At 42.9% G+C, this 14,403-nt stretch overlaps 1 protein-coding gene and 1 long non-coding RNA gene across 11 annotated transcripts in view; one reads left to right on the top strand and one right to left on the bottom strand.

Moving 5' to 3' along the window:
- The window catches only part of PPFIA2 (PTPRF interacting protein alpha 2), a 273,126-nt gene that overhangs the window by 132,178 nt on the left and 126,545 nt on the right, over positions 1-14,403 (bottom strand). For 8 of the 10 annotated variants that reach the window (XM_083573299.1, XM_083573302.1, XM_083573298.1 and 5 more), the window contains one exon: positions 109-171. In XM_083573299.1, the coding sequence (XP_083429425.1) occupies positions 109-171 (63 nt within the window). Of the gene's footprint in view, positions 1-108; positions 172-2,689; positions 3,027-14,403 lie in introns of those variants that run through there. The other 2 variants (XM_083573296.1, XM_083573304.1) reach the window with 2 other exon arrangements.
- On the top strand, positions 5,380-11,562 carry LOC310743246. Its single transcript, XR_014538895.1, has 3 exons — positions 5,380-5,473; positions 10,781-10,935; positions 11,015-11,562. It is a non-coding gene; the product is annotated as an uncharacterized lncRNA (long non-coding RNA).

Here is a 14,403-nt window from a genome sequence, read left to right on the forward strand (position 1 = left end):
CAGCATGCCTGGAATGAACATGATGTCGTAAGATGACAGAAGAGCAAATTCACATAATGAGATTTTGCATTTATAATCAGACAAAAATCCAAGATATGTAGAACATACATTAGGGCAGGATATGGTCCTTTGAATGTTATTCTCAATGCTCGTACCAGCAGCAACCGTCATCTGAAAAAGTGTGCAACAGAGAGTCCACTGAATTGAAAGGATTTGCTTTAAAAACAACACACACACATATAAATAATGCGACAGAAACATCAATGTATTTTCATTTCCACTCAACTGCGACAGTTAACCTTACTGCAAAGCGTGTCTTAAAATCTCACATTGCAAATTAAAAATTATTGTAGATTAGCATAGTAAGAACATATTGCTGATTGTAGAGCAAACAGGTTATTACAGTATTGATTGAAAACTCCAGAAAACCATTACTTGTATGCAATATGCTTATAGTTTAGTTCTGATGACTTTAGAGTAAACAGGAATGTGGGGTTTACTGTTCAAGGTCATGATCCCGCAGAGGAGTTCTCCTGCACAAGGCCAACTGCAACAAATGGGAGTTGTGCAAGAACACCGCAAAGTCATTATGTCGGTCCCATTCATTTTTAACAGGGCATGCACAAGAAAACATCTGCCTAGATTGTACCCCATATCCACGGCCCTATCTGCACTATACATTTAAAGGATCCTCAAACCACTTGAAGCAGTCATGACTTCCCCCAGAGAATCCTGGGAGCTTTAGCTTGTTAGGGTCTCCTAACAAAGCTCAGCACCCTTATTTCCCTCACAGAGCTACAATTCACAGAGGTCTCTGGGAAGAGGAAGTGACTGATAAACTACTTTGAGAACTGTAGGTCTGTGAGGGGAAGAGAGCGCACCCTCAAAAAACTACAACTCCCAGAATTCTTTGGGCAGGATGTCACAGCTGATTAAAGTGGTATGCTGCTGCTTTAAATGTACTGCATAGTACAGATGGGGCCCAAATCAATGTGTGTTGCTATCAACATTCAAGACTATTCTGCGCACAGTACTTGCTGACAACTCACACACTTAAGAGCATTATGAATCTTGAAGTCACACAAACACATCATGCCAAAATTTGTTATGCAACCAAGTTTATTGGCTGAGCCAAGCCTTGCAGACGTTGATATACAAATGATTTATATATTTTTGCACTTTTTAGACATATTCATGAAAGAAATAAAATTTATAACACAATAATAATTATGCTTTCTCCACTTTACAAGATAAAATGCTTTTTTATTTGATGCAAACATTAAATTTTCATAACCTGGAACAAGTAGCTTTTGTCCACACATGTTTTAAAATGCTCTTTCTTTTTTATGTTACTGCTAAACTGTCTGGCAGAAATTTACAATGCATTGGTGAAATTATTTCTTGCTGCTTGCAAAGGTTTAGAAATTTAGATCACGATCCAAGGGACTCTGTACAAATCTTAATTCCACCTCACTCCCGAGAGTTTTAGTCTCATAAGGCACATTCAAACTGCCCTTTAAACTCACTTGAGTTCAAACAAAACAGTCAGGATTTGGCACAATGAATATTTACAAAAAAGTGGGGTGCGGGAATAGCACTATCAGCTCTTTCCTTTTCAAAATTCGCAAAACTGATTTTTCACGTTTAAAGAGAAACACTCAGCGGGAAAATGTTACCCTGTGTTTACAGTGTGTATGTGTGCTTCTGGAGAATGGCTATACAGACTGTGATAGGACACCTGAGGAGGTATTCAACAAAGTTTTAGAGTAGACCTACAAAGAAATTATTGGACCTAACTTTGTCGCATTAATGAATTTCAGTGGGTCTACTCAGTTGCAAACCGCTCGTAAGATTTAATCATTGAGCCACACATATCAAACCTCCTCAGTGGAGGCTGCTCTAGAGTAAACCATTTTAGACTTCTAGCCCAAATGCCCTTTGACTAACAAGCTTAAAGTGTACATATAACATGCAGGTCTAACAATATCAATATTCTTTTGTTGTTGTTTTACCTTTTCAAGGTAAGAAATATAAGCTTTGTTCCAAAAATCTGCCTAAAAATAAACCCTATATACTCATCAATATTATAGATAGGGATGAAATGTGGGGTGGAGGAGGGGCAGAGAGCTAAATTCAATATTATTTAGGAATGGACACTATTAAGTTCAGTTTGCTGGGAAAGTGAAGCACAATGTCACCACTTTACAAAATAAGCTCACATTAAACATGCAGGAAAATTCTTAAAAACTGGAAAGTGACCCAAGTTTTATAAGAACCATTTAATAAGCAGACGGTAAACTGCTTTCCCAAAACTGTATGTTCACAATGAAAATATGTCGTAATTGTAGCATGCCGTGGCCCCATCTGCACAATTAAAGCAGTACCACTGCTGTTTCTTTAGGACGCTGAAGTTGCTAGAAGATTCCTATTCCTCTCTGCAATTCCCAGAGTGGTTTAGCAATAGATCCCTCTTCCCAGGGAACTCTGGGAATTGTAGCTGGGAGTGGGGGGGGGGAGGGTTAGACATCTCCTAACAAGTCTCAGCATCCTTGATAAACTACATTTCTGAATATTCTTAGGGAGAAGCCATTATTGCTCACAGTGGTCTGAAAGCACTTTAAATGTATACATCCATGTTTATAAAAGGGAGAGAGTGAGTATCTGTCACAGTAAACAGCAGCGGCCTTACCACGCTACGTGCAGAACAGCAGCCAGGATTCCAGATCTTGATCCTCTGTAGCCAGCCAGCCAGATCCATTGAACATACTCAGCTGCCATAGCACAAGCAATCATTTGCTCTTCGTCAGCTAAAGCAGCCCTCTGGACTTGGCAAGTGGGACAGATGTGCCCAGCTCTGCTCAACTTGCCCTTCGACCCCCTTACACTAAGCAGTGATTGTTGGCTTTCAGGGCTCTACAGGGCATATGAGCGGCTGTTACTTTGGACCCCCTCCCCTCCCCTGTCTAGGCACCAAAAAAGATGGCTGGCAATCCTTGGCTGAAGGCAGATGTTGCATCAGTGCTGCAGAAGTGAGGTCACAGAGCTAATGCCAAGGGGTTATTGTGCCCTCAGCAACTGCATCACACCTGATTCTATTATTCTTTGCATGAGAAAAATGGCAGAGTCATAACTTTCATTTTAACATTTCTAGAGATCCTTCCAAGAATACTGAAAATATCTCTTTTGTATATTCACTAGTGCATACATTTCATTCGTGTCACAATTTACTTTGAGGTCTGCCCCCCCAAGCAAATAAAGTAGGTCCTATCATTAATGATTTTGATAATACTGCATTAGTTTTACCCACTTATTAATGTCATTTTGTTCAGGATCCAACTAGTGCTTTAATTGATTCAGAAGGTTTATCCATGTCTAGGCCCTTACTCTCCATAGCAAAGTCCATTGGGTATGATTCAATGACTCTGTCTGTGTACAACACCACACACTGAGAGCATATTACTTCTCCCAAAGAACCCTGGTAACTGTAGTTTACTCCTCACAGAGCTACAATCTCCAGCACCCTTTTTAAAACTACAGTTCCCAAGATTGGGGTGGGGGAGTCATGTGATAATAGGTGATTTAAATGAGTTTTAAATGTATGCCGTGCACACAGCCTGTGACCTAGAAGGCATCACAGCTGTACTTGTTGAAAACCAGAAAAGTAAACTACACATGTTATCAACCTTGACTTTGAATCCTTCAGATTCTTTTTCATGGCTTTTTAAACCAAGAACAGCCAGAGAATGCTGAATCCAGATCAGGAACTTGGCACAAGAAGAAAAGACTTAATTTTTTGCCTCATGGCAGTCCCCCCCCCCCTCCAAGCTACAATTTGCTTCAAATAGCAGCTTCAGGAAAGAGGATCATTTTCATCTACAGATCTCTGTATCGTGGTTCAGATCCAGACCAGGTCTTTCTGATCATTTTAAAAAAAGAAGAAAAAAAATTCCAAGCACAGAATTCAAAGACATGGTTAATTTTGCATCTAAAGGTAAAGGGACCCCTGACCATTAGGTCCAGTCGTGACCAACTCTGGGGTTGCAGCGCTCATCTCACTTTATTGGCCGAGGGAGCCGGCGTACAGCTTCCGGGTCATGTGGCCAGCATGACTAAGCCGCTTCTGGTGAACCAGAGCAGCACACAGAAATGCCGTTTACCTTCCCACCGGAGCAGTACCTATTTATCTACTTGCACTTTGAGGTGCTTTCGAACTGCTAGGTTGGCAGGAGCAGGGACTGAGCAACGGGAGCTCACCCTGTCGCAGGGATTCGAACCGCCGACCTTCTGATCGGCAAGTCCTAGGCTCTGTAGTTTAACCCACAGCACCACCCGCGTCCCTAATTTTGCATCTAGTTTGAACCTACAGATCCTACAGATGTATCTGATGCTCTCATATGCATTTGAGCATCATTTCTAATTCTTTGGCCTTTGTCTGTGATCCTAATAGCCTGATCCTGTTCATGTTTACTAGAAAATAATTCTTACTGGAGGTACTTCCATATTAGCGCGCTAAGGAGCACAAATTGAGTCTCTCTCTCTTTTTAAAAAAGGTATGCAGATAGTTTCCCCAGTGAAAATTATATAGATGACATATTTCCAGAGCTCCTTTAACTAGAATAAAAAATAAGCACAGTACTTGAAGATTCATTTTATATGTTCCTCGCACAATGCTCAGAATGAGCCTTCATTTGGTGAATGAAGTGATTTATATGGCCCACTCTCTTCAGGTCCATCAAAGTTGCCTTTGTGACTGTCACCTTATCTATAACAGTCAGCTTGTTCTATGTAGACATTGATCTTTTGTTGTTAAGAGTACTGAATCAAACAGCCTGCTTTTATTTCTGTCGCCTTTTAAAAAGATAAACCACTGATTGATTTGGCTGTTGGCTTTGCCCCTATCATCCTTAGCCAGCCAATTTCGCCTTATAGCATCATTCTGAAACCATTTACCTGGGAAGCTTACCACCAAAACCAGTCAGAACACTGTCTAGTAGGCTGTTGTCAAGATTTCATGTTAGAGTCTTTCTACATGGGTCAATTGATGTGCACCTTCCTCCAGAATATTTTAGGCCAGGCCTCCTCAACCTCAACCCTCCAGATGTTTTGAGACTACAAGTCCCATCATCCCTGACCAGTGGTCCTGCTAGTTAGGGATCATGGGAGTTGTAGGCCAAAAACATCTGGCAGGCCGAGGTTGAGGAAGCCTGTTTTAGGCATTCTGCCATCATATACATTTATGTGCGGTAATCTTCTGTCCTCTGACTCCACAGTCCTCAACCATTTAAAGGTCTCCTACATCCTCAAAAGATTCCACCCTTTCTGCACCACATTCTTAGAACTACTTCTAAGAACCCCTGTCTGATTCCAAACCTCTTACTTAGTGCCCACAGATGCTGGTGTGCCTGCCAGTACCGTCTAAGGTGACTATGAAATGTCTCAGTCAATATCCCTTCAGAAATCCACAATACACAAGGTAATGTTTGCCCTTCTTGTTCAGTTCCTGTTTGCACTTCCTCAGCCTCTCCAACATTGAACATGCCTGCTTAAGCATGCCCATATTTCATACCCATATGTCACCATTGGACACCCTCCTTCCTTTCCATTCTAAACAGAGGAGAGGTGCAAAGAGCTTATCTCAGAGAGTGAACACAGGAGTTGCTGATGAAGCAGCTAGACTGGTGACTGGGAGTGGCCGCCAAGATCATATAACACCGGTCCTGAAAGATCTTCATTGGCTCGCAGTACGTTTCCGAGCACAATTCAAAGTGTTGGTGCTGACCTTTAAAGCTCTAAATGGCCTCAGTCTAGTATACCTGAAGGAGCATCTCCACCCCCATTGTGCAGCCTGGACACTGAGGTCCAGCGCCGAGGGCCTTCTGGTGGTTCCCTTGCTGCAAGGTTACAGGGAATCAGGCAGAGGGCCTTCTCAGTAGTGGTGCCTGCCCTGTGGAACACCCTCCCAGCAGATGTCAAGGCAATAAGCAACTATTTTACTTTTAAAAGACAACTGAATGCGGACCTGTTTAGGGAAGTTTTAAATGTTTGATGCTGTATTGTTGTTAATATTTGGTTGGAAGCCGCCCAGAGTGGCTAGGGAAACCCAGCCAGATGGGCAGGGTATAAATAATAAATTATTAGAATATTATTATGATGTTGATACTTTTTTTTACCCATCAATGGGGCAGCTGATGGGGGGAGGCATGCCTGCATCATCTTCTTTCTCCTTCCCTCTCTCCTTCATCCTATCCCTCTCCCTTTCCAGTTTGGTGGTCCCTGTGTTATACTAGAACCCCACAGTAGCTACTTTGTGATTGGCACCGCCTAGCACTCTCTTAACATTCAAATGTGCCCAATGGCTTTAAAGTTGGTGACCCATATCTCATTCCCTTCAAATCACAGAACTGTAGAGTTGGAAGGGATCCCAAGGGTCATCTAGTCCAACCCCCTGCAATGCAGGAATAATTCCCTCTTCAGAACTCACCTTTTCCATGAAGATTTGGGTAGAAACCCCAAGTTGCCCCACCCTACTGTAACTCTGCCAAAGCACATGCAGCTGAAAGAACTACACATACTTGCCCAGTTTAACCCGGCTTCTCCTTCACTCCCCTTCCACCATTGCTTCTCCTATGCTAATCCTTATCTTATTCTCCAAAGATACTTATGAGACACACACAGTCCTTACAGCTTGGCTGCAACAGCTTCTTCCCCTCCTGCCATTTCCCCTGGTGGTAGAAAACATGCATAAGGTAAAGGTAAAGGGACCCCTGACCGTTAGGTCCAGTCGTGGACGACTCTGGGGTTGTGACGCTCATCTTGCTTTATTGGCTGAGGGAGCCAATGTACAGTTTCCGAGTCATGTGGCCAGCATGACTAAGCCGCTTCTGGCAAACCAGAGCAGCGCACGGAAACACTGTTTACCTTCCCGCCGGAGCGGTACCAATTTATCTACTTGCACTTTGACGTGCTTTCGAAGTGCTACGTTGGCAGGAGCAGGGACCGAGCAACAGGAGCTCACCCCGTCGCAGGGATTCAAACCGCCGACCTTCTGATCGGCAAGCCCTAGGCTCTGTGGTTTAGACCACAGCGCCACCCGCGTCCCAGAAAACATGCATAGAATACTGTAAAACAAGCAAATGCCTGCAAGCATCTTGCTTTGCACTGTATATTATGATCACAAAAAGTTATGTTTCCCAGTTCCTTTTTATCCACATAAATATCCTCCCTGCTACTCTCTCCCATCTGATTTATCCTATGTCCCTATATGATTTCTTACAACAGAAACATGGAAAACTTTAGTGTCTGTCATCCCCATACTTTCAAAATCACAAGGCTTCGAATCAGTACTTAGTCAGAGGTAAGAACGTGATACAAGATTGATGCTTATGATTCAGAGGAAGACTTTTCTTGGAGACCTCCCAAGAAACTATCCACGCTTATGCCCACATAAAAACTGATCTACAAAAAGACTGACTGCATTAATTAGGCAATACTACATATATTTCCATATTGGGATGGGGGGGGGGGGCAAAACAGAGCTTGGCGTTCATAGCCATGAGTCTCTGACAAAAGCTGCCTTGAAAAGAATAAGAAAAACTGCAACTTTTAATAAAGTTGTGACAGATAATTCTGTCCTTTGAAGTGTTAGCTTTATGGCTATACAGAGAGGGGCTCATAAAATGATGGCAGAAAACATATGGTAATTAACTTGACATGCACAAGGTCATATCCAACACTGCTGCTCAGCTAGTGTGGCAGACATCAACTTGCACATAGGAATTTTTCCTCTTCTGCTGCTTCCCATATACCTCAAAATCTGGAGGACCCTTCAGAGCCGATTTTGAATGAGTGTAGAGAAAGGCGAAGTCCAGTGGTGCAAGCTGGACTCCACAAATGTAGTATTAGATACAACCTACAGCCTCCCTTTCTCCCCCACTCCCCATTCAGTAAGTCATTTTTGTGGCATATCCCCAACAAGTATCTATCGAACCATTTAGCGGAGATCAAACTCTGCATTCACCACTTGTAGGCAACAGACAGCTAGACTTAGCTTCTGCATTATAGGATAGTAGCCCTGATGTAAAAATACTGAACCAATGTTTCACTCCCATATAAGAAAAGGAAAAACAGAGCCGAACAAAAAGACTTTTGCTTTAAGACAATGTCTAGTTCTGCAACTTTGACAGGCCGTAGCCCTATTCACAAATTACTTGTGTGTAGGGCATTTGCATTCTGAAGCAAATAATAACTTATAACGGTCATAGACTGAGGTATGCTTCAAAATTCACAATCACAAATTGTTAATTCTGTGTTGGATTGTCTTCCATTGACTAATAACCAGAATGCTGCTCCTAAAATAAAGTTATTTACCCATGCAAAAATGGATTGAAATTTACAATAAGCTAAACAGTAATACATTCAAAATGAACAGCCCAAATACATGCTATATACATAGATATAGCTGGATATGCTTTCAATGCCTTCATCAAAAACTTTCCTTTAATACATCCCTCAGAAATGCTGTGATTCAGGTACATAACATGTAGGTGGGGAGCTTTCTTCCCTTTTCCTTCTCGTCACAAAAGAAGGTTAGAAACAACAACACAATGTCAAAACACTGGAATAACTCGCTACTCAAATGTCAACAACCAAACAAGAATGTTGATACTGTCACACACACACAGAGGTGTCAAAGGAACAAATACGCAAGAACAAAAATTGATAAAATCTAAGCACGTATCAATACCACCTCCATCAACAGCTTCCAAAGTCAACCAGTGACAGCACCACTCATGCCTACCCACAACACAGAGCCATCCCTGTCTCTTCAGCGTAAGTCACCACAGCCCACCATCTCCCATTAATAGCCCCAAAGATTCCCTATTATAAGAACAGGGAGACTTAAGAAATTTTTCTAGCCTAGATCCACTTCTGGTTCATCTAGGTCTTCATTTCAGCCTTCCAGATCCCTAACACCACGCCCTGATCCTTATACAGCAATGTTTCTTGACTCTGCCTGTATCATAAAACAAGTCAAGCTGTTGGTCCAGGCACTGTGGGGGCCCGTGGCTATTGTTCTATCCTGTAATCCTGCATCTTCATACAGTCGTACGTTTTGGCTCCCAAACGCCGCAAACCTGGAAGTGAGTCTTCTGGTTTGCAAACGTTCTTTGGAACTCGAACGTCCGGCGTGGCTTCAGTGGCTTCCAATCGAAAGGCGTGCCTTGGTTTCTGAACATTTTGGAAGTTGAACAGACTTCCGGAATGGATTCCATTCGGCTTCCAAGGTATGACTATTTCAAATCACAAAGCCATTTTGTATTTCAACCACGTTTTGATGATGTATACAGATGCAAATTTATTTTGAACCTACATTGGAACTCGGTGTTTCTAGCAAATTCCCTGGAATTCAGGTAACTAAGGTGCAGGGCAATATCCCTCACTACATACGACAACTTTGGATAAAAAATCTCAAATGTCATACCCTTGTAGTTCCATGTGTGGACAAACAAGTAACATTTGATTAATGAAACATACAGGCTTGCTAACTCTTCTGCTTGAACTCTTCTGCTACCAGATAGGCTTCTCTGTGATAGTTGGAGAAACCCCACTTGCCACCTGAGGGAGGTCCTATAATTTGGCAGTATTTGTAATGCCTTGTGTGCTCTTGTCTTCTACTAGTTATAGATTTGGAACTCCTGTCTCCTACTGATTGTACATGATCCTAAAAACCCCCACAAACCCACCCCCACTCACAAATAACAGCCCTCAAGCACCAAACATTTTGATGCCTATGAAGTATAACAACAATCCTTACTTACGAAAGGCATTTGTATTTGTCAAACATGAGGTTAGTTGAAAATAAGTTACAGAAGGGATTCATGCTATCAATCATGGTTACTTGTTTCTTGACAGCCGACACAATTTCCCCAGTATAATTTTGCATCTTGTTCCACAGATATTGCTGTGGAAGAAGGGGGAGTTGTGGGAGGGAAGGGAGCTAGGGAAGAAGAGTTTGGATTTGATATCCCACTTTATCACTACCCGAAGGAGTCTCAAAGCAGTTAACATTCTCCTTTCCCTTCCTCCCCCACAACAAACACTCTGTGAGGTGAGTGGGGCTGAGAGACTTCAGAGAAGTGTGACTGGCCCAAGGTCACCCAGCAGCTGCATGTGGAGGAGCGGAGACGCGAACCCGGTTCCCCAGATTACGAGACTACCGCTCTTAACCACTACACCACACCACACCTTTAGGGAGAGGTGCAAAGAGAAATACAAGTTTAATATGGGGGAGAAAGAGGATGGGTCAGGTAAGAGAGTTCTGTCAACTTTAGCAGAAGCAGAGAGAGACCGCACAAAACATTTACAAGAGACCGTGATAGCCACCAACTTGGATGACTTTAAAAGAGAATTAGACATATTTGTGAAGGATTATCCATGGCTACTAGCCACAATTGCTATGCTCTATCTCCAACGGTGGAGGCATTTTGCCTTTGACTGCTGGTTGCTGGGCCAGATGCAATTACATTTTGTCTCCACTTGGAGGTTTCCCATGAGCATCTGGCTGGCTGCTGTGGAAACAGGGGCCCGGGTTAAATGGGTCCTTGGCCTGATCGAGCAGGTCTTTTCTTACATTCTTACGTTCTTATCGTTCATGGAGAAAATAGCTTGATGTGAGGCTAGGACACAAACAACTTTGATTGAAGGACTGGGCAGAAAGCAGAAGATGTGAGGGAAAGGGAGACAAAGTACAACGCTTACTAGATCTCAGGAACCTTTCTAGGCTACATTTTCTCCCTCTGCTTAACCCAGAAGACTTGGCTTCTTTCTGTTTCATAAAAAACAGGAACTTCACCTTATCGTAGGTACTAGGCACCAAATGCTATCTGGAGGACTCTTCAAATTGGACAGAACAAGGAAGCAGTAAAAGTATGGAAGGTATGGCAGTGGAAGGAGCAGGAAACAAGAGGAAGGAAAGGGGGCAGAAGACCTTACAATTCTTTCTTCGCCATTTCAGATCCATCACAATGAAACTGGAAACATCATAACATGATGCGAGTGATCTTTACACAGGAAAGTATATTTGATCACTCACTAATGCGCTCTTTAAGCAGCTTAATTTGCTCTGGTTTAGCAATTTCTTAACAGAGGGACACCACCAGACTGTCGAACAACCCCACAAATGACTGGATTAATTTGTAAATATGGAGATCAGAAAGGAAAATCAAAGAAAGGATAACCCAACCTGCTGGTTGCTGTGTTCACACACTGCCCATCTAATGAGCCAATGCATGGTATTCTGAGAAAAAGAAGGTTTCCTTCCACCAGCTGTTAGTTCAACTAGTGACACAGGAGCAAACAGATGAGGCTTTCAGGGAATGATGCACAATTTCCCGATAAACACACACACACACACACACACACACACACACACACACACATTTGGAGAAGAAAGAAACGGATGCTGATTTTTCATTACTGCTGCTACATTATTGAGTTTGCAAAGGTGGCAGCAGCGGCAGCAAAGCTGCTGCTTTTATTTTATTATTTTTTATCTCATAAAATTTATACAGTATACCACTTGATTGTATTTTTTATATTAAAAAAAAACCCCTCAATGATTAAAAAGTTCAACACAGCCTTTGCTAATATGGTGCCTCACAGATGTCTTGGACTACAACTCCCATCAGTGCCAACCATCACAGCCATGTTGGCTGGGCTTGATGGGAGCAGCAGTCCAAAGGAGATAACCAGGTAAGTGAAGGCCGGGTTAACTACAGCTATTGAGAACAGGCCAATGGGAGGCAGCAGCAGCGGCAGCAGCTTCCTCTCCAAAATCAAAGTGTGGGAGAACATGCCAGTTCTTCTCTATCTGTCTCCTCATTGGTTTTTGGAAGTGAAAAAAGACTGATGATGGAAGGGAACCTCTCCCTGCTATCGCATCCTTAATTAAGGTGGTCAGGTGCAATGGAAGGAAGATATTCTGAAGCTTTAACACTTGGGTAGAAGAATGGAATTTCAATTGATATAACTTGCATGACATTCTTTTTTTAAAAAAGAGACCCCTTCCTTTTATCAAAGTATATATAAAGAAGTGTGGGTTTTTCCCCCTCTCTTGTACATTCCAAAAAAAAGGTATTAGGCTTTCTGGCGCTTGGCTTCAATGAATCATTGTCTTGATAAATTAGAGTGTTCAAGGGGCTTTATCAAAGGTGTTGGGTTTTGATCGGGAGAAGCACACAACCAGCTCTCTCTGTGTTACGGGGGCTTTTATCTTTTTTGCAACAGCAGTTCCTTCACACAGCATAAGCATCTTTTCAGAAACTCGGAGGAAACTTCAAAAGGTGTTGCAGCGCAGCACAGGAAGGGGGTGGGGGTTATATTGTACCATAAAAAGACACCTTATGCCCTGAAACCTTTCAATTTCCTGAAATAGATTAAGAAAAAGTCACAACGGTCAACAAGGTAGAGCCCCATGGCTCAATGATTGGTCCTGCTGACTAGAAAGGAGGGGTCAAAAAAAGGTGGCATGCTCTAAAAAACAATCTATTAACTGAGAATTGAAAATCACTTTAGGGTTAAACTCTATAAGCATAGAATCACAGAAAAGAGTTGGAGAGTCCAACCCCGTGCAATGCAGGAATCTAAACTAAAGCATCCATGACAGATGGCCATCCAACCTCTGCTTATAAACCTCCAAGGAAGGAAAGTCCACAACCTCTCATGGGAGTCCATTCTACTGTTGAAACAGCTCTTACTGTCAAAGTTCTTCCTGATGTTTAGCCGGAATCTCCATTCTTGTAACTTGAATCCACTGTAAGTTCATAGGGAGTCAGCCCTACTGAAGACTGTGGAACTTAAAAGGTAAAGGTAAAGGGACTCCGACCGTTAGGTCCAGTTGCGGACGACTCTGGGGTTGCAGTGCTCATCTTGCTTTACTGGCCGAGGGAGGTGGTGTACAGCTTCTGGGTCATGTGGCCAGCATGACTAAGCCGCTTCTGGCGAACCAGAGCAGCGCACGGAAATGCCATTTACTTTCCCGCCGGAGCACTGCCTATTTATCTACTTGCACTTTGACGTGCTTTCGAACTGCTAGATTGGCAGGAGCAGGGACTGAGCAACGGGAGCTCACCCCGTCGCGGGGATTTGAACTGCCGACCTTCTGATCAGCAAGTCCTAGGCTCAGTGGTTTAACCCACAGCGCCACCTGCGTCCCTACATCTTACATCTGAGTAAATAGGCATTGGATTGTGCTGTCATAAGAACATAGATGTAAGAACAGAAGAAGAGCTCTGCTGGATCAGACCAAGGGCCTATTTAATCTAATTCCCACACTGGCCAAGCAGATGCTTAAGGGAAACCCATATGCAGAACCTGAATGCAACAACACCCTCCCCACTTGCAATTATCAGGAAATGGCATCCACTTTTGGATGGTAGCCATTTATTTTGAGAAAGAAAGAGATTCCTTTCCAGCAGCCCTTTCCTAGTCCTGTGCTGCCAGACACAGCAGAGCTCTGTGGAAGGAGAAGCCAGCCGACCACTAAGTCTCAGAGGGGTACTTGCCTGGAGGCAGAGTCCATATACAAGGTCCAGTCCAGTCCTAAGGTCAAGACTACCTCAGTTCACGTAGTCAGACGATCTGAGGGTAAAGAAAGCCGAGGGTCCAAGGTCGCAAGAAGCAGCAAGGTCTGCTCAGGAACGATGACAAATATTGTTTCCAGCAACTGATTGAGGCTGGAAACCCTGCTTAAGAAAGCTGGAGCCAGCTGCTTCTCATCAGGAGCAAGAAGGCTGATCAGCACCAGGTGGAGTCGCCTTGCCTTCTGCTCCTTCAGGCTGCTGCTCAGCAGGTGAAGCCAACTCCTGGCCCATGACAAGCCCATTGACTCAGATAAGAGAGATCCTTCTTACATACTTCCATTTGGAGAGCTCGCTATTTATACCTGCCCTCTATTTCCTGTCCCTTAACCTGTTGATGATTCATCTCTCCTCTTTTTCCATAACTGCCAAGCTTACTCAGCAGTCTTTGGTGAGGGACTTGATCAAAAGCTTTTTTGAAAACCTAAGTACATAATATCTTCCACATCAACTCCAGTGCTTATCGGCACTCTCAAACTGCCAATTGTTTTCTTTTTAAAAAACAACAAAAACACATTTGCTAAAGTCTTGCCAATGAGTAGTTGTTCTGCTTAAAATGGATGCTGGGAACAAACTGGCACAAAAGACTCAGTAAGTTACATTTCCAATTCCAAGCAGAAGATCTACTGTCTTTGATTTACTGTTAGCCGAAGTCTGAACCTTGTTCTGACTTTGGCTTTTCTTCAGTGTGAAATATATGTATTTATGCAAAGGAAATTAAAATTGTGCACTGATTTTTTAAATTTTTTCTGCAACAATCTGCAGT

The sequence above is a fragment of the Podarcis filfolensis genome (assembly GCF_964270895.1).
Source record: "Podarcis filfolensis genome assembly, chromosome: 10".
NCBI classification, from domain to species: domain Eukaryota; kingdom Metazoa; phylum Chordata; class Lepidosauria; order Squamata; family Lacertidae; genus Podarcis; species Podarcis filfolensis.